The 19,666-nt window shown below is 41.0% G+C and overlaps 3 protein-coding genes across 3 annotated transcripts; 1 reads left to right on the top strand and 2 right to left on the bottom strand.

Moving 5' to 3' along the window:
- Positions 1–2,682: 2,682 nt before the first annotated feature.
- LOC107641323 (uncharacterized) lies at positions 2,683–8,401 on the bottom strand. The gene is made up of 20 exons (XM_088488430.1): positions 8,215–8,401; positions 7,204–7,479; positions 6,588–7,090; positions 6,292–6,515; positions 6,108–6,185; positions 5,955–6,020; positions 5,808–5,876; positions 5,658–5,732; positions 5,531–5,584; positions 5,288–5,374; positions 4,992–5,057; positions 4,814–4,909; positions 4,625–4,690; positions 4,057–4,540; positions 3,883–3,969; positions 3,640–3,768; positions 3,415–3,549; positions 3,167–3,279; positions 3,003–3,096; positions 2,683–2,917 (listed from the first exon to the last, which is right to left on the bottom strand). The coding sequence occupies exons 1-20, from the start codon at positions 8,399–8,401 to the stop codon at positions 2,744–2,746; spliced, it is 3,063 nt and encodes a 1,020-aa protein (XP_088344556.1). The 3' UTR covers positions 2,683–2,743.
- Positions 7,910–9,792, bottom strand: CDA1 (cytidine deaminase 1). Its single transcript, XM_016348353.3, has one exon. It carries the CDS (start codon positions 9,508–9,510, stop codon positions 8,638–8,640), a length of 873 nt encoding a protein of 290 aa, XP_016203839.1. The 5' UTR covers positions 9,511–9,792; the 3' UTR covers positions 7,910–8,637.
- A 2,164-nt stretch (positions 9,793–11,956) lies between these two features.
- On the top strand, positions 11,957–14,547 carry LOC148566218 (uncharacterized). Its single transcript, XM_088487453.1, has 2 exons — positions 11,957–12,569; positions 12,650–14,547. Exons 1-2 carry the CDS (start codon positions 11,957–11,959, stop codon positions 14,545–14,547), a joined length of 2,511 nt encoding a protein of 836 aa, XP_088343579.1.
- The last annotated feature ends 5,119 nt before the right edge of the window (positions 14,548–19,666 follow it).

Raw genomic sequence — 19,666 nt, 5'->3', positions numbered from 1 at the left:
ACCGAGAAGACCAATCCGACAGCCGGTCTAAACTGTCCTTCAAGAATTTATATACACACATTGAAGGATGTCGGTGCTTGGATCATTTCAAAGGTTGTGCTGGATCATTCACACCCCTGCTGTCCAAGCAAAGCAGAGATGCTCAAACAGCACAGGGAACTAAGCATGTCCATTCGTCGTACGATAGAGAATAACGAGGAGGCCGGTATCAGACCAAGCAAAACCTACCAATCATTTGTTGCGGCTGCCGGGGGTCACCGCGAGTTAAATTTTATCGAAAAGGACGTGAGGAATTACATTACCAGGGAAGTGCGGAATGTTTCCGAACAAGAAGATGCAAAGGAATTCGGGAAATATTTCTTAAGAATGAAAGAGAAGAATCCGAATTTCTTTTTTGAGCTCCAACTCGAAGAGGATCAATCGATTAAGCTGGCTTTTTGGGCCGATGCAAGAAGCAGAGCCGCCTTTGAGTATTTCGGAGACGTCATTTCATTCGACACCACCTACAATACAAACAGGTAACAAACTGTCCCTGTTTATGATGCCAAATTAATTTATTTTTACGAATCCGCAGTAGAGGTGTATATTGGCTGTTTCATTGGGTGTATGCGAAGCATTTGTTAGGGTGTAGCTAATGATTTTGCATTCTGGACCATGGTAATTTGTTTCAGGTATAATTTGGTCTGTGGTTCTTTTGTCGGGGTGAATCACCACGGTCAATCAACACTTCTCGGATGCTCTTTGATGAAGAACGAAGAAATTGAATCATTCAAATGGTTATTTCAAAGCTGGCTTCGTTGCATGGGAGGAAACGCTCCGAAAGGGTTTCTCACCGATCAGTGCGCATCCATGAAAAGGGCTTTAGAGGCCTGTATGCCAACAACAGTTCACCGCTGGTGCATTTGGCACATCATGAAGAAGATTCCAAGCAAATTAAACGGGTACAAGGGACATGCCGATATCGAACAAGAAATGAGCCAAGTTGTTTGGAACTCTCAAAGCAAAGACTCATTCGATAGGAATTGGAACGATTTTCTGCTGAATTTTGGTCTTGGGGACAACAAGTGGCTTTCAGGTAATGTCTTTTTAAAATCTGCATCAGAGGTGTAAGTTGCATGTTTTCTCGGGTGTATTTATAGACTGTCTTTGGGTGTATTATGCAGATCTGTACGAAGACCGTCACATATGGGTTCCTATCTATCTGGATCACCATTTCTGGGCAGGGATGAGAAGCACACAAAGGAGCGAGAGCATGCATTCATTTTTTAACAAGTATATCACCCGGAACAGCTCGCTTATTCAGTTCGTCAAACAATACGATAATTGCCTCGGAAGCAGGGAGCAAGCAGAGAGAGAATCAGATGCTGCAGATTTTCATACGGTCATACCGTGTGCAACGAAATCCTGCATTGAAGCTCAGTTTCAAGATGCATACACTCACGCAAAGTTTAGGGAAGTCCAAGCGCAATTCAGAGGAAAGGCGAATTGCATCACCAGACTGAAGAATTCCGCTCTAGGCTATTCAGTATACGAAGTCGGAGAACAAGTTTCCAGCTCAATATTCAACAAGTTCGTGGTTACTTACGACTCGGTTGCAGCCGAGGTAAAATGCCATTGCTTATTATTCGAGTCGAGAGGGATACTGTGCCGTTACGCACTAAGCGTGTTAAGCTTCGAACAAGTAAGCCAAGTATCACCGAGATACATACTGGAACGATGGAGCAAGAAGGTAAAGAGGCGACACACACACATCAAGAGCAGCCACGACGAGCCACTAATGGAGCCAAGAAGCAAGAGGTTCGACCAATTGGTTTTTCGTTCGCAAAATATATGCGAATTTGCCTCCGAATCGGAGGAGCTGACTGCAATTCTGCACCGCGCGTACGATAACATCATGGCCGAGATGGAAGCATTAAAAGCCAAAAGGAAGGGGACATCTTCTTTATCCCACGAAGACGCCAACTTGGAATCCGTTAACGAGCTTCAAAGCCCGCCAAGGATTCGAACAAGAGGACGTCCAAAAAACAGGCTAGGTTCAAAGCTGGAGAAACAGATCGCAAATGCCACAAAGAAGAAGAAGACGAAAGTTTTAAGCGAGGTAAAAGTAATGTTCTTTAAATTTGTGGCGATTGAGTTTATTTTTCTCGTTAATAGTTTAGGTAATGTGTGTGTGTTATATTTCAGATAAACCTGTTTGATGCTGCATCAGCGACGCATTCAAATTGCAGCCAATATCAAGGACACGTTATGAGTTATCAGTTCAGGGTACCAGCAGCAGGGGATAACTGGTTGGGTGTATAGTTTTACAGAATATGGGTGTAAAAGCACCGTTATTTTGGGTGTATTTTCGTTAATTCACAATTTAGATATAGACACATATATAGATATATATAAAACAAAAGCTGTAAAAATTCTCAGGTTATGGGTTTATATTTGATTTGATGTTTTTCTTCATATTTTAGTACATGTAATTCATACATTTTGAATACAGCGCAGACAGTTTGGGTGTATATTTTATACAACCTTGGGTGTATTATTAGACTTGCGTTGGGTGTAGCAGTTTATAGTTTGTGTTTATATATGCCTTGATTTTTTCCTTCATATTTTACCACCTGTAATACAGCTTTTGAATACATCACAGACAGTTTACCAGCACAGATAGTTTAACTATGGGAAAAAATATACATGGAATAGAAGTTGTTGATAAATGGCAAATATTTACATCATTTGTTCAATTTACAAACTACCCAGTTTTTATATCAGCAGAATTAATCTGACAAAATGGACTTAATAATATAGAGGATGGCTTCGACAGCCTTATAGCACTACTCTCTCTAATTGCCTGATCTCTCTGTGTATTCATCTCACTGAATAGTATCCGGGATGCGTACTCCACTCTATAGTGGTCCACCTCCTCCTACAATAAAAAAGTATATTCTGTTTAAACAGCAATATTAATTCAGTAAAGTAATACAGAGTTATATGGTTTTAAAGACAGTTACCTGTGGCCAATTATCCCATTGATACTTCCCCTTTTTGATGTTTTCCGGCTCAATTATCTCCATCCACTTCATAACGTACACAGCGCAGTCATAGCTGAAAACGACGAAAATAAATTACAAATCTCATTTACAAAAGTTTAATGTTCAGACTCACAAATTTATACCTTATTTTTTGGCCTGATATTTTAACATATGGTGATTTAATTTCCTTCTCCCTCTCCCCTTTCTGAAGAGGTCCCCCGCCGGCATATGTTATCAATCTTGAAAATACGTATCCCTTAAATACGAAAACAAATCAGTAATACACCCGAATGAATGGACAAGATACACCCAACTGAATGGACAATATACACCCATCACAACTAACGAAATAGACCTATCTATTAAAGTAAAGAAGACAGAGGCAACTTACAGTGAATTTATTAATGGTCTTTCTCTCATCAGTGGGAGCTATTTTGTGTAGCGGGTCAAGTATTTGACATTTCCGCTTTCTTGTATTTATCAGCCATAACCACCAATGCCCGGCGTAGCAGACAGGGGCAAAAATCTGAAGGATTCCCACACATGAACAGTGTGTTATTTTATTTTGCAAATAAGTAAATAAGCGTAGTAACAAATTTAGCAAACGAAAACTTACATATGGGTGCGAAGTCAATTTTTTTCTATCTATGAAGGGAATGAAACTCGGGTAGGCTTCCACCCTGAATTCCTTTTTCGTTTTTGGTGATACGAATTCCCCGTTTGGGTGATCCGAAAGCGCCATGCACTGCAAGAATGGGAAACGAGAAATGAAATACTAAACTTACACCCAATGGAACGTGACAAATACACCCAAATCAATACAGAAAATACACCCGAAGATCGTAGAAGTAACACTTACCACAATATCGGGGGGGAGACAGTATATTTGTTCTTGAAATCTCTTTTCATTTTTGTTGTTGAGGATGAGGCAGATGGCAGATACAATCTAGAAATATATGCCGAAATCAATTTTACATTAATAAGCATTGTAATTGACTTTGGTGTAAAAACAGTAATCTTATTCTAATATTACCTGAGATTCTATATCACTTTTTGCCTGGAGGGAAGCAAGGTGCATTCTCATCAAAATGTATTCTCCTTGGCCAATCAGAGTGGACATCTCCTCATACTCGTTAGTATTGCCATCTGCATCTTCCTTCAGTCTCGTCCCCCAGATGTAGCACTTTTGTTTCATATCATCCGTAATCTGATATAATCCCCGAGGAGTTTCAAACTTTGCAGAACTTTCTCCCCCAGTCTCCCTCTGAATTTGTGGACTTGTGTTTTTTCCCTTCGTCGCGCTGCTTGCTATTCTTTGGACCAAACTGTCCAATTGTTCTATCAAATTCGCAGCTTCTGGAGATTTTTCCCTTTCTGTCTCCTGCGTTGACGCCCCCTCCTGGCTTGAATCAGTCAATCCAAGGCTGAATGATGGCACCCCTGGATCTGTTTTCGGAACATAGGAAGCTGTCCGTGCCATCATCAACAGGGCAGCAGCGTCTTCTGCGTCTGGATGACTGCGTCATCATGTATAAGAATAAGAATAAGAATAAGAATATACAGATGATAAGCAAAGATTGATTTTAGTCTGATGAACTTACACTTTAGTTGGAGCTGGGGGAACCGTGGGTGTGGTCTCTTGAAGTTGTTTGGGGGTTTCAGGAGTGCTGCACAGTTACAAAAAATTAATCACGGCGTAAAAGAAACTAATCAGGAACAATATACACCCAAACTGTTAGCTAATATACACCCAAACTCCAAACAAATATACACTCAATACTATTTCTTACGTTTCTGTAGTCCCTTCAATCTGTAGCATAGGGGTTGGTTCAAAATCTGTCTCTGTGGTTGTTTGGGATGCCGGCACAAAAACCTGAATTGGGACTCTAAACAAGAAGAAAAATGAAAGGTTAACAACGCCTTTGAAAATAATAAGGTTATAAGGTTGAATATTATTGTAAAACTCACATTGCAAGCGCTTTGGACGGTGTCTGTTCCCTCACAACCATCATATTCGAATCAGACGGACTCAACCTAAAATACACCCAAATAAATTCAAGAAATACACCCGAACAATTCAAAAAGAAGACAGGCTTTGTTTTTTTGAGAACTTACATACTTGCAGTTTTTGCTTTTTTTTTCCTGCCTTTTTTTTCTTGAATAAAATAATAAAGGGCTTTTTTTTCTAAAAAAAATATATACAGAATTAGAAGTAGAAGGGTAATAGAAGAACAAAAGTAACGGTTATTTGAAAGAGAAATTACATGCTCTGTGACGGCTGGTTTACACTACTCTGTTCTGTGTTTCCTTGAGAGGAAGGAGCATCAGTTCCCAAGTTCACAGCCGGTATTCTAAGACAGATTTGATCCAAGCAACACAACAAAGTTAATATTCCAACTTATTAGACAACATACACCCAACTTGATCCACTCAATACACCCAAATGGTACCACAAGACACACCCAATTCATGATAACAAGATTTTATTAAATAATAAAGCTTCTTACGTTTCAGACGACACATAGCGACCTTCTGTCGATCGCAGGTCAGGTTGGTTCTCCCTGCAAAACAAGAAACAATTATTAGCATGCAAAACACAATAAAATATGAAATAGACAGCCCATCAAGACATACCCCTCTGCAGCAGATTTATCAACGTTTTGCCCTAGCCATTCATCCAGTTCGTCACTTGATATTTCATATGTCTCACTACATTCATAAAGGAAGATGTTAACAAAAATAATTACGACGATAGACGGTAATATAGCTTACGAGGTACTGTACCCGTCAAAGTATTGGTCTTCTTTAGGAGGTGAATCCTCCACGAGAACTTTTTTCTTTTTTGGTTGTGTTCTGGGTGGAAAAAAAAGAGTACCAATCAGAAATAAAAAATTAATTTTATCACAGAATATTATGCAAAGAAGTGCTTACTTTTTTGGTGTTGTTTTTGTTTTTTTCTTTTCCTTCTCCTTCTCTGCAGGTGATGATTCTTCACTCCTATAAGTTAATAACAGACACTTCAGTTAATACACGAAATCTTTATAATGAAGCCAAAAGAAAGGAGTGATAATTTCAGGACATTACTCATCACTTTGTTTAGATTCAGATTCTGAATCAGAATCTGGCTCCTCTTGCCTCTGCTTTCTTTTTCTGGAGTCCATTCTGGAAGGCAAACAGTGATTATTTAGAACATATTAAAATACACCCAACGTGATCAACAAGATACACCCAACTCGAAAAAGAAATTACACCCAAGTATGGTACTTACTTTTTCCCCTTTTTGATGGGGTGTTTTCTTGCTGAATCCTCCGAGTCTTGTTGACTCTCAGACTCAGAGGTAGAAGTGTCACTGTCAGTAGCTGTTTCTGTCTCCGAAGACGATGTTGGACTCGCCTTCCTTTTTTTTGTTTTTTTGATTTCTTGTTTTTTTTCTTTTTTTTCTTTTTCTTTCATTTTTTCTCTTGCTCTTGTCTCCGCCATCTTCACAATCCCCTGAAACATGAGATATTTTAGCTAACAGCATTCAGGTAAATAAAATACAAGCAACATATTATGTTTACTTACCAAAATTTCTTCTTTTTCTGCAGTCATTCTTTCCACCAACTTCTCCTTAGTCCAGTTGGCAATCCAAGGCTTTGGTGGTCTTTCGGCCCTCTTCTTGCCTTTGTTTTCAGAAAGATGAAAGTATATTATCATGAGGGCAAAGAGGCAGCCATCAATTGCCTTCTTCTTCTTATCCTGGTAGTCTGTGATGCCTTTGATCAAGAAGGTCAAAACATGCGCCCCCCAGTTTCTCTCCGATATGCCGTCCATCTTAAAAATTGGGGCGAGGTGCACGGGCGATATTTTGTTTATCGTCGTTGGCAAAAGGAACGCCATCTGTATGTAGAGGATGAATATCCTCTTGAACATCAGGCGTTCCTCTTCGCTGCCAACGCCGATTTCCATCATTTCATCGGTAAGACTTTTGAGGGTCTTACCCTGGAATCTTCTATAAATTATTTTGTCATCATCAGAAAGTTGCTTATAAAGTTGCTTATACTCAACTTTCTCAGGAAACAGATTTCCTACAAAAAAGAAAACAACAAAGTATCAAAATCGGTTCAAAAACACCCAAGCATCAACCTTAAATACACCCAAGCATGAACTTAATATACACCTATAATTTTGAGCTAGTTACCTGTTGCATTGATGCCAAGTGCATCACCTATTGTCTTTGGTGTTATTTGGAAAGAACCATATCCTGTCTTCAGTTTGTTCTCCCCAAGTTTGAAGTTGTTTGCCAGTTCCCTTAAGAGTTGGTGATCCACCCTTAGAGGTGGGACGTGCATCAACCCACCAAATCCGAGATCCCTGACAATTGCCTTCTTCTCCTCAGCCATGTTTCTGAACTTATCACTCAGGAGATGTGTGGCACACTTAAGGTCTTTCGTTTGGTTTCTTGCTGCCATTTTGTCTGAAACAAAAAATACACACAAATATACTCCCATTAGTAACAGTAAGATACACCCATATGTAAGAATCAGATACACCCATTGATAACAGTGAGATACACCCATTAAAATTATTCAGATACATTCATATATATCAGTCAGATATCAGTCAAACATGTTTCAATATCAAGCAACATTACAAGGTCTAATAACAGTAAGATACACCCATATGTAAGAATCCGATACACTCATTGTTAACAGGGAGATACACCCATAGATATTATTCATATAAATCCATATATATCAGTCAGTTATCACTCAAACATGCTTCAATATCAAATTAATTCAGATATCAGTAAGATACACGCATATATGAGTCAGATACACCCATTGATAAGAGTAAGATACACCCATATGTAAGAATCAGATACACCCATTGATAACAGTGAGATACACCCATTGAAATTATTCAGATACATTCATATATATCAGTGAGATATCACTCAAACATGCATCAATATCAAGTCACATTACAAGTTCAAACAGTATACAACCCCCAATCTACGGAATAAAGCCCCAAAAATCAACAACAGTAGCAAGAGAACTTAGAACAAGAATGTAGAACGACGTAGAACTTAGAAGAATGACGTAGAACTTAGAACAGTGTGACAAAGAAGCAAGAATAATAGCACAGTAAACCCTAGAGAAGAACGACGTAGAAGAAAACTAAAATTGGGAGGTTTTCTTGATGAACTTACGTTGAGTGTATTTGCTTCGTTTTCTCTTCAGATTCTTCACGGAGAGTTTGATGTTGTTTTGATGGAGGTTTCGAACAACGATTTGTATATTTTGAACTTTGATTTTTGCTCGAAATTGGGAGCGTTTCCTTGGTTTCGAAGCGTTTTGAGAAGTGGAAGAAGTGGAGGAAGTGGAAGAGTCTGCCATACGTAACCGTTTGTGTTGAGCGCGTGATTTTGACGCGCCATGTTATGCTTCCTTATGCGCGTGTCTTCGATTTGGGCTGGGCCAACTTGGATGCTTGGATACTTGTATGTGTAGCAGGCCCGTATATAGAATTACGCTAATATCTTCAATTTTTATTTTCTTTTTTTGGGAAAAAAAAAATTTTTACTCTCCATAATTATCCAATATTATTATTGCAACGGGGCAAATTTGAGAATTCAGTCTTCATTTTTGGGACTACAAATCAATGCCTTGAAGTCGCACTTGGGCGAGATAGCCCGAAGGAGCAACCTCGCCGTGTGTTCCTGTTTCACCACCGCGCCATCTTTCTCCACCAAAACCGCTGCCACTATCCTCTCGTAATCGCCGCCTCCACCCGCCACGTAAGCCACAATAGCAGCCTGAAGCGGCCCCAGGCTCGGATTATACGCCGCTGACTCAATATAAGATCCTCTATACACCTTCCCCTCGCAATCCATAACCGCCGCGCCCGAAGGCGACGCGCTGTACGGCGCGTGAGATGCATTCGCGGCTTCCAAAGCCGCAAACGCAAGTTTCAGATCGAAATCGTTTGAGTTGAATTTGTTTGGCAGCGACAAGCCATGGTTGTGAGGCTCCAAGAGTAATGGAACGGAATCAGGGAGAAGATCGCGGGGACCGAAGCGGTGGTTGAGGAATTGGGAGAGAGGGGAGAAGTTTGGGTTTCTTTGGTTTGTGATTACGATTTTGAGGTCGGTGGCGTTTGGAAGCTCCTGGAGGAACTGGCGGCAGTGTCCGCACGGCGCGGCGGAGACGGCGAATGAGACGAGGGAGGGCTCCGAGTTGAGGAGGAGGTTGGCGACGAGGAACTGCTCGGCGTGGATGGTGTGGTGGAAGGGGAGCCCAGGGAACTCGAGGTTGACGCCGATGAAGATGCGGCCGGATTTTCCGAGTCCTACGGCGGCGACATGGAATTTCGAGATCGGAGGACGGGCTAGGGATTGGGCTGTAGGGACGATGGTTGGGAGGACCTCGTTGACGGAGGGGAGGCCGGAGGATTGGGCCAGGAGTTGGGCCTCCGTTGCCGGGATCACGAATCTAGGCTGGTCCATTAAGAGTTTTTGTTTTTTTGTTTTTTAAAAGCAATGAGAGGATTGTGGTTGTGTGAAGGAATGAATGAGGATTGAGAAGGATTTTGTTTGTTCCAGAAAATGGGTGAGAGAATGGAGAGAGAGGAGTGGGGGAAGAAGCATTGTGGACGATGACGGCAACTTATAGTATAGAGTCAAGGTGTCTTTTGTCATTTCCTTTTTCCTTTTTTTATTTTTTTATGGGTTTCATGATCAATATATACCTATGCATATCTTCTTAATACCATTAAAACACATTTTTTATTTATAATTAATTATATATGGTCGCCAATGAGTAATAGCTCAAATGTCATAATCTCCCCATACTCAATTAAGAGGTTGCGGGTTCAAATCTCATATCTTTGGTAAAAAAAAAAAAAATTATATATTGTCAAATAATAAAATTAACTATTATTTAAAAAATTATCTAACGATATGAAGGTGATTATCAAATGACTAAGGGTGTGTGGAAGAAGACGATGCTACTTGTTTTGAAGTTTCCTTTGTCATTCTCAAAAGAAAAACTAGGTATTCCTTTACCATTGTTTCTTCTTATTCGTGTAATCTTTATTAACAAAGCTATTAATTAATAATTAACATATAATATCATTATAATTTATTGACTTTTTGAAAATACTTAAAATCTATACAAAGTTAAGATGCAATCTAGTAATCTGGTAATAATACGAAGAGTTTATATGCTTATGTTTATATGATTTTTGAGCTATGAAGTGATTACAATTTACATCGATTACTTTTGTTTGATACAATACAAGATTATATAATTGTATATTTTTTGTTCACTAATTAATTATATATATACTGAGACATAGATAAAAGACAAATATTTCCTAAATATAATCCCATCTTACCTTATCAACAATTCTCTTCTGCACCGAGTTAAATGGGTAATGCTAGGTATACAAAAAAAAATAGCCAGAACTTACCTTATTTAACATTAATTAATTGTCGCAATAATTAATGAATGTTAAATAAGACAAGTTATGATTGTTTTTTGTTGATTTTCTTTAATTACCAAACATTTTCGAAGTTAAATATATGTAGATTTGGGTAGTGTTATCACCTCTACATCCTAACATCAATAATTGAAAAAATATCGCAAAGATCAAATATGTGTTTGCAAGGGTGCCAATCACATTTTGCCACTAACTTTTGCATTGCATATGAATTAATTAATATTTACTTATCCGACAAATATATTAGGTCACATCAAACTTATGCATGAGTAGTCTAATCTTTCTCATTGCGATTGATAACGAGTATTCTAATGCCTTATTATTGTAGAGAGAGTACAAAATGTACATAATTATGTTCCTAAGATGTTAATTGCATGGCTGCCGATGATATACAAATCACTCAAGTAGACAAGAAAACGAATTAATAAGAGGGGCCAGAGGACCAAGAAAAACTAAAAGACAAAATCACAACTCATCCATGCTTGAAATGTCTCGTGATGATAATTTATTTATCAATTCTAGAATAAAGAAAAGTCACTTGTTTTTAGCTCTTGGGTTGGTGTTTTGAGTTGCGTAACGGTATTAAAGAAGGAAAGGGTCTCATCAAACCCATAGATTACCATATGCATGATGGGAACTAACGATGCGTTTTAAAATATTTTCATCACACAATATGATTGAATTGTAATTAATAATGATAATCTTTCATTTTCTAAGAAGAGAATTGTTCAAGCTAAGTGAGAGTAATTATTAGTTAAATTTTACATTAATGGTCAGATTTAAAACATAAATGCATGCAATTTTTTTAAGTAACATGTAACATTTTAATTAATATAATATAAAATGAGGATACTCAAAATAATTTTTTTTATTCTTGTATATAACCACTTGGCTTACTTGATTTGTCTCTCTATGTGTATAGTAGTTTAATTTTAATGCTTGACAATGTAGATCGGCTCAATAATTTGTATATGGGAATTAGATTAGTGTTTTGCTTAGTAATAGAGGAATAGTGTGATTTACGCGATGGTGGACCTATCTTTAACACGCAGGGGCGTGGTGGCTGCGTGGAGTGGCAGGTGAGATGACGTGGCGCCGGATGAGTGAGACACGGTGGCAAAACGCAGAGGCGTGCTACCTCATCACGTGGGGGCGTGATGATGATGAGGCGGAGGAAGAACTAGCCACGCTGGCATCACGTGGGGGCGTGATGATGATGTGGCGCACCAGGATTTGGCCACGCAAGCACGTGGGGGTGTGGTGGGGTGCATCACGTGGGGGCGTGATGACGTGGCACGTGGGGGCGTGATGACACGTGGCAGTACGTGATTCGCCTGAGGCAATCAAAACGTGGGGGCGTAGTGAATGCTAGCCTCTATATAAGGCAGTGCACAGCTTCATTTTCATTCTGAGGAAGTGTGTGAGTGTTCTTTGAGTGTGTTTTTGGTGTAATGGAGGGTACTACAAACTTGGTAGTGTATCGCGACGGTGAGATAATACGTAATACTCATGAGGGAGTGAGGTTTGTGAGCCAGAATCCGTTTTCGTTTGTGGTTCCATGCACCATGACGTTTATGGAACTTCAGAATGGTCTCTGCCAAAGCATGGAGAACGGAACGTTAATGAGAGTGAGCAGAATTCTGTACCGGAATCCGGTTGTAGTTTTTGGTGGTCTAATACAGTTTGATACCATGCCAATTACTGACGAAGTGACTATGCATAATATGTTTCAAATTCACCGGCAGACGCAGATGCGACAGCCACATATTGAGCTGTATGTTGAGTTTGAAACCGTAGAGGCGGAAGGGATTCAAAATGAATTAGAGGTGGAGGATGATAGAGCAGCAGTGTACGAGGGAATGAATAGTGACAGCGAAGAGGACTTCGAAGCTACTTATGAAGCCGGCGACGAAGACGAGGATGGTGATGTGGGAGTTGAGAAAGCAGCTCATAATGTAGTGGTTCACCCATCGATTAGTCAACCGATGAACGTGCCACCTTTTATGCGTGAGTTGGATCTCGACGCCATGCATGCACCGGAGTTTCCGGAATATTCAAACATAGGTACGTGATGACCAAATAATATGTTATCTTTAATATATACTTTGGATTGATTAGTAAACGATGATGGGCACTTTCTGTAGGCATTCCTGATCCCGAGGACGGAGAGTTCCGGATTGGAGTGGAATACAGTTCTAGAAAGTCGGTCGTGGCAGCAATTAGAAGTTACACTATCGCTAGAGGAGTTGACTACGAAGTGTATGAGTCTGAGCCACAAACGTTCTATGCAAAGTGCAAGATGTACGGGCGTGGGTGCGACTGGCTTATCCGAGCCAGCTTGATACGGAAAAAAGGTTGTTGGGAGATACGCAGATACAACGGTAGGCACACGTGCACAACTGGAGTGATTTCACAGGATCATTCCAAGTTGGACTCGGACACAGTTGCTGAGGCTATAAGGCCATTGGTCGAGACTGACCCGTCCATAAAGGTGAAAACTATAATAGCCGAAGTCCAGTCAAGGTTCAACTATACCATCAGTTACCGAAAGGCTTGGTTGGCAAAACAGAAGTCCATAGCGAATGTTTTCGGTGATTGGGAGGAGAGTTACCAAGCCTTGCCGTGGTGGCTCTCGGTTATGGTTCAGAAGATTCCTGGGTCAGTTGTGCAGATAGAAACACGCCCACTCTACAATGGGAATGAAGAGGCTCAAGGGGTAAAAATACTTCATCGCGTATTTTGGAGTTTCAATCCATGCGTTAGGGCATTCAGGCATTGCAAACCCCTAGTACAGGTTGACGGAACACACCTATATGGAAAGTACAAAGGTACACTTCTGGTAGCTGTTGCACAAGATGGGAACCAGAACATTGTGCCTATTGCTTTTGCTTTAGTGGAGGGGGAGACAGCTGATGCGTGGCACTTCTTTCTAAGGAATCTGCGAATGCATGTTGTTAGAAAAGATGGTGTGGGTATGATCTCGGACCGGCATGAGTCAATTCGGGCAGCGGTAAATCGTTCCGGAAGTGACTGGCAACCTCCAAGAGCATGGTGGATGTTTTGTATAAGGCACATCGGCAGCAACTTTCTACGCGCATTCAAAGTCCCTCACTTGCAGAAGCTTGTGGTCAATATTGGGTATTCAAGAACGGTGGAGGAGTATAACATCAACTATAAGAGGTTGGAAGAGCGAGGTGAGGCATATGCCAGGTGGTGCGATGCCATTGGGCTTAGACATTGGGTATTGGCATTCGACGAGGGACATCGTTGGGGCCATATGACGACGAACCTTGTCGAGTGCATTAACTCAGTGTTGAAGGGTGCCCGTAATCTACCTGTGTTGGCACTAGTTCGAGCAACATATTATCGGTTAAATGAACTTTTTGTGCGGAAGAGTGTTGAGTCTTACGAACGCAAACGTGCGGGACATACTTACTCCGTATTCGCACAGCAGCGGATAGAGGCAAGTATGCAACAGGCTGGGAATATAGTCGTGCACCGTTTTGACAGACGGAATGAAGTATTTGAGGTGCGCGAAATGACTAGTGGAAAGGTGTTAGTCGTTGATCTTGCACGACGTACGTGTGACTGTGGGCACTTTCAGGTAGAACGAATACCATGTCGTCATGTTATTGCTTGCTGTGCTAACCAGCGAATCGATTGGCACGTGTATGTGCATGACGTGTACAAGATGTCAGAAGTTCGTAAGGTATATAAATTTGAGTTCTCACCGTTAGGTGATGCCGAGACATGGCCTCCGTATGAGGGACCCACATTGGTCGCTAATCCCGACTTGAGGCGAACGTCAAAAGGTCGACCAAAATTGACCAGATACTTGAACGAAATGGACTCACGCGACATGCGTGGTCCTCGGATATGCCGTCTCTGTGGTGCCCAGGGACATAGTCGGAGTCGATGTCCTCAGCGTGCCGGATCGAGTGGTGGGGGGGGAATGACTTTTATTTTCATTGTATTTGTATTTTTGAATTTGCACTTTTATAATAAATTTTCTTTCTTGTCTAAGTCGTGTTTGAATTTTTAAATTTGATATTATCCGTTGATGGTTAAGAACATGATAAACACAGAACATTACAATACATTGAAACATAGTATGAAATAACATTTACTGCCTTACTGAAAGAAACATACATATTTTAACTACAGATAACATCGACCAACATACAGAACATTAAAATACATTGAAACATAGTATGAAATAACATCGACCAACATACAGAACATTAAAATACAGTGAAACATACTATCAAATCTTAAAAACCCAACCCGATGCTCACTTCTTACGACCCATCCAGTGCAATGCCTTATCCATCATGCTAAGACCTGGCTTTGACGGAGTATACCTATCAGGTGGATGTCGCTCCGTCCGAAGGTCATATGGGTGACCTGCAACTGGGTCACCCATACCTGTCTCTACCCGAGGTGCCGACCCACCCGCCCCTGCTGGATCTGCTGACCCACCCGCCTCTCCTGGATGTGCCGATCCACCTGCCTCTGCTGGAGCAGATGCACCGGGGTTGTACTCGTCAACAAGTGTGTATGTCCGCCGAAGGAATCCACTATCACACGATGCACCTTCCGACGTGTGGTCGGAAGCAGGATGCTCCAAACCATGGCTCATACCAACTGATGCCCCACGTGGATCAGCTGTACCCGACGGTGAATGCAGAGCACTAAAATCTGACCAACCACCCAAACTATCATTGGCCCAATTCTGTAGTTGTTGATCTCCGTGACCGCCGATGGAAAAGTCGAACCAATCATCAGTACCGGCTGGAATCGTCAGTACCGGCTGAGAGTGCTGCGAATGGTGGCTGGATGCACTATGGTCCTGTGGCTGAGGTGGCTGTGGTACATAATAAGGAACCGGCTCAAACACTGCATGCTGAGGTGGCTGAGGTGGCTGAGGTGGCTCAGGTGCAGGTGGCTCCGGTGGCTGAGGTGCAGGTGCATGAGGAACATATGCCGACAATCTCAGCAGATGTCCGAATGAGCGCACGTACCAATCCCGATACTCCGGGGTCGGTATGAAGTCCCATGTCGGAAGGGGGTGTAGATCCCGCATACGAGTGTTTCGCCTGTTGCCCCACTCCACTATCCAATCCCCAAGCAAAACTGTCCAGTCATAAAGCTGCACTCCGCGAAGAGCCATGCAATGCTGCTCTAGTGGAATGTCCCTAGGTGCTCGCGGTGGGGGCTGTAAGAACCCAAACTGACGCATCACTCGATCCGCAGGGTGCCACTCGATACACTCAAACGACAACAACGGAGCAACGATATCACACACATCAAGATGTCTGTGTAACTCGACGGGAATGTTCATTCCCTGGTACGGCCGCCACTCAAACTGCCACAGATAATTCGAATGTCAGAACCATAACATTAATCTTTGGATCTAGCATTCATTAAAACCATAAATAGTTACCTCCTGCATGTAGTCTATATCAACCCTAAATGTCACAACAGTCTTCTCCAACCACGCTGTACTCCGATCCGCATGACTCCACCTGAAACATGATACAATGAAAAAATCTATGTCAGTAACCGTAACTGAAACATGCATAATGAATATATTGTCCGACAAGAACTATAAATATTTACCTCATGGCAACTGGTATCTCAGCAGGTGGAAGGATATGCCTCGGTGCGGGTGAAATACACGGCATTCGCTCCCATGCCCAAACAAACAACAGGTTAAGAGGACCATCCATCTCCTTCGTATCATATCGTGATGCACGGCATAGTGCTCGGTAAAGATGAGCCAGACATGCTGAACCCCAACTATAAGTATGGATCCGCTCGAAATCGCGAAGCAATGGTAGATACTTCGCATGGGCATATGCGGTCGACTTATCTGTGAATAGAGTCGACCCTAACAGACAGAAAATCTGACATCTCACGTATCTCCTTATGGACTCTTCAGTGTCCAACGGCTCCGCATCTCTGACACTTCGAACCCAACTGAGCTTTATATAGGATTTTGAATTACGACTGAGAACCGGTTGACGACCGAATATTTCCATGCTGTGACTCTGAACGAAATCACTACTACTGTCAGTCCATCCACTCACGGGCTCTCCATCAATTGGTAAGCCAAATATATGTGCGACATCCTCCAATGTCACCGTAACCTCACCCACCGGCAACACAAAAGTGTGAGTCTCCGGCCTCCACCTTTCAACCAGAGCAGCTAACAACGGGTGAGATCCTCTTATCATCCCAATCCTAGATACGTGGTAGAATCCGGTGACACGTAAGTAGTTTTCAACCCTCGGGTTCCAACTCTGTGGCGGATCCAATTTACGCACTAACAAATTTCTGTTCGGCTGCATCAATAAAATTATATTTGTTATATTACCTATAAATATGCATGTATTATTAATAAACAAATATTAATAATAATATTTACATATTTATTTACTTCATTACAAACAAGCTATATTTTTTTTTTCTGATATTTATTTATTTATTACTTTAACAATGTATTAAACTTTTGAATTTGGTCAACATTTATATTATTTATTTATTTTACTATATATGGTATTATTTTTATATTTTTGCCGTAAAAAAATTTTTTTTTTTTTAAAAAAATTTTAAATTTGTCGTATTATAAAAAAATATTGTATAACAATTAACTAATTATACACAAAAAAAGATTATATTTAAAATTAAATTAAATAACAGCAAATTAATTTTTTTTTTATTTTTATAACAGCAGAATAATTTAAAATTAACAAAAACAAACTAAATAAATAACATAAAAAACAGAAATAAAAATAAAAATACACAACCCTTCCGAGCTTATAATTTAGCAACTTACATAGATTGGATGATCCAAATAATTTACAATATGTTCCTCTGGAGCTTTATAATCACGAACCATTCTTTAAAATAAAAATAAAATAATATTTTTTTTTCTTCCCTTTTCCCTTTTTTTCCAGCTGGGAACGGTGAGCAACAACAACACAGCCCTCCTTGGAAGAACACTTCTCAGCTGCTTATATGGAGAAACATTAAGCTCTCCTGCCCACTCTCCATAAAATGCATAAGGCTAGCTTCCTTCTTCGTTTATATAGAGCTTCAAGCTCTCCAACCTCTGCTGCATGCTGTTTACCGGGGTGATACATGTCCCCTGCATGCCAGCAGCTTCAGCACGCCCCCCCGTGGTGCATCGGGACTCTGCCACGCCAGCTCCACCACGCCCCTGCGTGGTGCCAGTCGCTGCATGTCGGCCACCTCAGCACGCCCCCGCGTGGTGTGCCACGACGGATTCCGGCCCCGTCATCTCGCCCCTGCGTGGTGAGACACGTTGAATCCTGGCTTGGTCACCACGCCCCTGCGTGTTGACCACCACTTCCACCATCGGGTAAATCCCCCCATCCCCCAATATTCTCCCAATACACCAACACCTTTTCCATAAGAATAATAATTTCCGATGTAGATCATTCACGTATCATTATAATTTTTCTTTTTATTTATTTTGTTATATATAAAAAATAATAAATAAAAATACAGAAAAAGGAAGACCCTATGGAGAAATATCGAAGGAGGAGAGAAATAGAGCCGCTTGTCACTGTAAATTTTAGAAGGTTAAATTTAACAGTGTTTGTAGATTTTTTTAGAGTCTTTGAGAATACTCTAGATAGTTCCGGAATGTTCTAGAATGTCCTAAAAGGTCCCGAAATACTCTAGAAGGTTCTAGAATACTCTGGAAGACCATAGAGTATTCTAGAAGAGTGTGGATGTATATAGGAGTATAAAGAGTAGTATGGAAGAATCTAGAAGTATTTAGAAAGTTGTGGTATGATGGATATTTGTAAAGAAGGTTATAGATGATTAATCTAGGCCGTTGATTAGATTTAATCCTAACCATCCATTGAGGAGGTGGATGGCTATAAATAGGAGGTGAGAGTTAGTGTGAGTGTGTGTGAATCATTTGTAACAAACACTTGAGCAATAAAGTGTTCTTCCACCAAAGCTTCCTTTATCTTGTGTTCTCTTGTATTCTTAGCTTTCTTGTTAAGTATTGAGGGTTAGGCTGACTTGGTCTTAGCTCAAGAGGTTGAGTAAGTCCGAGTACTGGTACGGTAGCGTTGGAGTGTGTCCAAGACCGTGACAATTTGGTATCAGAGCAAGGTTCGAGAGGGAGCACAAGTCGCTTGTGGGTATGGCTTCTAGTATCACCATGGAGCATGTTGAGTCTCAAAGGGGAAGGAATGCTATTCCTTCTCAATGGAGAGGCAAGAAGGTCCGTTCTTCAAGTGAGCCTAGAGGTAAGGACTCTAACTTCTTAGAAGAGAGAGTTTCTGTGTTGGAAAATGTTCTATCCTCTATGGATGAGCGTTTCCAAAGGATAGAACATGATAAGGAGACCCTCGAGGCTCATGACGTGTTAGGAGAACTAGATGCTTTCAAAGAAAGCATGCTCTAAATCGAAGAAAAGCTTGAGAATTCCTTAAAGCTATTTGAGGAAGTTCGAGTTTGGTTCGAGGAGGCGAAATCTCGACCAACCATTATAAGGGAGACGACAAAGATTGATCTCCCCAAGCCAAAGGAGTTCAAGGGCGTAAGGGACGCTCGCGAGGTGGAGAACTTCCTATGGCAAATGGAGAGGTACTTCGAAGGCCAAGGGGTGGTCGAAGAAGCAATAAAGGTACGCACTGCAGCTCTCTACCTTTCTGATAATGCTACTTTGTGGTGGAGGAGAAAGTGCGTAGATATGAAAAAGGGTACTTACAACATAGCCACATGGGAAGATTTTAAAAGGGAGTTGAAAAGACAATTCTTCCCTGAGAATGTGGTTTTTGAAGCAAGGAAGAAGTTGAGGGAGTTGAAGCACAAGAGTACGATTAGCGACTACATAAAGGAGTTCACTACTCTCACGCTTCAAATCTCCAACTTAGCATCAGAGGATGCATTGTTCTTCTTCATTGATGGACTCCAACCTTGGGCAAAGCAAGAACTACAAAGAAGGAATGTTAAGGATGTCGATGAGGCCATCGTGGTGGCCGAATCACTCATTGAGTATCATAGGGGAGACTCTAAACCCAAGTCTTTTTCCAAGCCTAGTTCTGCTAAAGGTGGGGGAGACAAGGGAAAGAGTTTCTCAACCAAGAAGTAAGGAAAATACTCTTCAAAGAAAG

The sequence above is a fragment of the Arachis ipaensis genome, chromosome B5 (genome assembly GCF_059453495.1).
Source record: "Arachis ipaensis isolate K30076 ecotype BB chromosome B5, ASM5945349v1, whole genome shotgun sequence".
In the NCBI taxonomy this organism is placed as follows: Eukaryota; Viridiplantae; Streptophyta; class Magnoliopsida; order Fabales; family Fabaceae; genus Arachis; species Arachis ipaensis.
The sequence above is the reverse complement of the archived record's forward strand: the minus strand, read 5'-3'. Positions and strand labels throughout refer to the sequence as shown.